The sequence below is a fragment of the Tupaia chinensis genome, unplaced genomic scaffold, assembly GCF_000334495.1.
Source record: "Tupaia chinensis unplaced genomic scaffold, TupChi_1.0 Scaffold000094_1, whole genome shotgun sequence".
Lineage (NCBI taxonomy): Eukaryota > Metazoa > Chordata > Mammalia > Scandentia > Tupaiidae > Tupaia > Tupaia belangeri.
Window position 1 is genome coordinate 3,576,044 of NW_006159556.1, and position 3,747 is coordinate 3,579,790.

At 39.8% G+C, this 3,747-nt stretch overlaps 1 protein-coding gene across 1 annotated transcript in view; it reads left to right on the plus strand.

Annotated features, from left to right (window-relative positions):
- Positions 1–669: 669 nt before the first annotated feature.
- The window catches only part of SPARCL1 (SPARC like 1), a 25,557-nt gene continuing 22,479 nt past the window's right edge, over positions 670–3,747 (plus strand). Inside the window, exon 1 of the mRNA XM_006143263.2 lies at positions 670–734. Coding sequence (XP_006143325.1) covers positions 681–734 — 54 coding nt within the window. The 5' untranslated portion in view covers positions 670–680. The remainder of the gene's footprint in view (positions 735–3,747) is intronic.

A 3,747-nucleotide genomic window follows, 5' to 3' on the forward strand; every position in this document is an offset into this window, starting at 1 on the left:
GACTCCCACATGGTTGACCATGGTTCAAGTCCCAGACCTGGCAGCTTGCTTTCTCACTCCTCCCCATCTCTCTGTCTCGCTTGCTCTATCGGGTCAAATTTAAAAATATTAATAAATAGATAAAATTAAATCTGTTTAAAAATAATAATACAGAGAGACAATAAGCCCTATATATTTACTTTAAGTATTAAATACTGTATATAAAATATTTTATTTTGCTAAAATAAAATTATAGCACATATTTTTAGTGGGTTTAGTAGTTTAAGGAGGAAAAGATAGCAACAATTTGGGGTTTGTGACATGTAAAGAATTCATTTCTATTTTAGAATCACAAAATATTAGGGTTAGAGGATCCTCTATCACGCCCTTTGTTGTCCATTACTTAAGAAAACTGTTTGGCCACTTAGGAATAGTGCTGGAAGGAGAATCCAGCTCCCTCATCAGTTTAATGCTTTTTCCATTGTGAAGTCCAAAAAAATCGAGGAGTAATTTTTACAAGGACATTATTGGGTAAAAATTGTCATGAAACTGCCTTTTTAGACATGTAAGTACACAAAGACATTATTACCTTTACATACAGTATTAAGCTCCGTATTTGCTAGGATTATCTTTTTACTCTTCATAAAGAAACTTTTAACCACGACTGATGACTATCTTCTTGGTTCACAGGTGCAGGAAGCATGAAGGCCGTGATTTTTGTCCTATCTGTCTTGGGAACAGCAGCTGCAATCCCGGTAAATTTTCTTTCTCCCTTTGTTACATCTTTTTCTCCTGAGATTTAGTGTAGACACTCTCAATTTAGAGAAAATGTTCAGGCTGGCTCCTGTGGCCTGGCAGTTAAAGCAGCTGGATCCCACAAGGCAGACCATGAGGTTGAGTCCCAGACCCCAGCCATGACAGCCTGAAAAACACGGGCATGTGTGTGTCCAAAATCACAACAGGATGGAGAGTTGGAGGAGAAGAGATTCTGGCATGACCACACTACTGGGGGTGCTTTGTCCCCTTCCTTCCAGTCCTCTTTTCTCTCTCTCTGGTGAGAACACATACTCTGTAGTGAGAAAAAGAAAAGTCCTTTTCTTTTGTAACATTTGTTTTTTAATTTGCTAGAGAGTGTATATGCTTGAGACCAGGAAATGGCATGATGGTTATGTCACTGGACTCCCACATAGTCAACCGAGGTTCAAGACCTAGATCCTGTGGCTTAAAACTCATGCCAGCCACGTGTGTGTGTGTGTGTGTGTGTGTGTGTGTGTGTGTGCCCAAAATCCCAAGAGGAAGAACTGGAGAAGAAGGGACTGCAGCATGGTCATTCCCCCCGATGGAGGTGATTTCTCACTTTCTGTCTCTCTGTCTCTTTGGTGAGCACACATGCCCTATAGCAAAAAATCTCTCTAAAGAAAGAAAAATAAAGAGAGAGAGAGTGTGTGTGCTTACCCGAGAGAGACAGAGAGAAAAAGAGGGAAAGTTAGAAAGCACCCTCTATGGGGAACTGTCATGCTGTAATCCCTTCTTCACCTCTCCTTCTGAGATTTTGGGCACAAACATACATGTGTCCAATATGTTTTTCAAGACACTGAGTCTAGGACTCAAATCATGTAGTGGGTCATGTGGCATTCAGCAACCTTAACACACCACTAGCTACATGGAAACTGTATATTATGAAAAAAAATGATATTATTTGTGCCAAAACAAATTTGCATTTTTTAAAGAATTATTTTATTTAACTTTATTTATCCATTTATTTATTTATTTTAATTTGACCAGAGAGGGATAGAATGAGAAAGAAAGAGAGAGAAAACATGAGAAAGCAAGCCACCAGATTTGGGACTTGAACCATGGTTGGCCATTGGGAGTCCAGTGCCCTTAATCACCATGCCACCTGCTGGCCCAATAAATTCGCATTTTAATTCTATTTTCAATGAACATTTTGAAGTCCCCTAATACAGTGGTTCAAAATTTTCTTATTTATTTATTTATTTTAGGGTTTTGCCATAAAGTGCATGTACTCACCAGAGAAGAGACATAGAGAGAGGGAGAGGGAGAAATCACCACCTGGGAGAAGGCCACACTGCAATCCCTTCTCCTTCACTCTTATTTTGGGATCTTGAGCACATGTGCACACTTGTGCTCGACATGATTCTCAAGCTGACAGATTTGGGACATGAACCACAGTCAGCCATGTGGGAGTCCAGCACCTTAACTCCCATGACACCTGCTAGTCCCTTAATTACATTCTTTATTGCCCAACTAGCAAATAGATTACTTGAATAATCAAGATGAGGTACTTAAAAACATTTTTTTTCAGAACTATCTGATTCTATTATACAAGATGCAATAAACGGGCAACTGAAAGTGTGGCTATTAGTTTTTTAACCATAGAGTATGCCCAAGTATGCATAAGGAGAAGTCAACTCTCCTACAGAAGCTCATCGCACTAGTACAAGAAATCTAAGTGTGCATATCCACACTCTCCAGCAGTATTTTCAAGATCAAATCACACTGGCTGAGAACTCATGAGCGTCTATAATAAAAACAAGAACCAATGGGTGAGGGGAAGGAAATGATACAGTAATCACAAATTTGCTCCTGACTCATCCTTGGAGGGCAGTTGAAGCAAGTATGTTGATTGTAGAGAGAACTAGAACATTCTCTTCATCATGGAACAACATGCTGGCCCCACCTGTCACACGGCAGTTCAGCAGCTATACACAAGATCGCCTGAGACCACATGGGCAGCCTCAAAACAACTTGAAAGTTAAAAACAAAACAACAAAAAAAATAGAATTATGGATTGGACAAGCATTTTCAATATCCCACCAATGGCTCATAGCATCTCAAATTAAATATAAGGACATGTGCCATTTTTCTTCCTTTTTCAATACATGGAGAGATCAATCCTTCTCAACTACACAAAGCAAGTTCTCTGTTGTCCTTCAAGCCATTCCTCTCTAGTGCTAAGATTCTGTCCTTGCTGTTGGGATAAATGGTGGCTAGCTTCTGGCTGGCAGATGCGTCAGAAAGAACAAATATCATGCCGCCCAGAACAAGCATTTCTTAGAAAACAAGATTTATGACCACTACTAAGAGTCACGCTTAAGTAGCATGAAATTACGCCAGCTGAAATTATACAGTGGACTCTGAAATCATGCGAGTGGGACAAATTGATGTTCAACACAGAAAAAAAAGTGCCTACAGAACCATTGTTCTGTCCTGGAAATGTTTTCCCCTTGCAAGAGTCACCGCTATGTCAGTACGCACTAGCTGTGTCTTTGAACCACGTGTTTAAATGACATGCCACATATAGACACATTCCAGTTATGGTCTTAGTAGGGCAATTTGTTATAGGCGGACCTAGCCAAATGCTAAAATACCAAATACCTTCTCAGAATGTGGACCTATTAAAAAATTTCTTATCATTTTCCTCACCTGCTGGCACTCTCCAGAAGCAGGTGAATTTTGTATGTAATTGGGAGATTCCAAATAGATTTCCATAGGGCATGTTAAATACATACAGATGTCGACATAATAATAAAACAGAATTTTAATTTTGGAATATTCTTGAACAAAAATAAGCTGGTAAAGCAGCAAGAGCCGGGCCTGGTGGGTAGGTGACTGGATCTCACATTGCTGACCATGTGGCTTGAGTCCCAGATCCAATGGCTTGAAAAGCATATTGGGCACATGTGCATGTCTGCCCAAAATTCCCAAAAGAGACAGAGATGGAGGGGAAGAGATTATAGTGTGCTC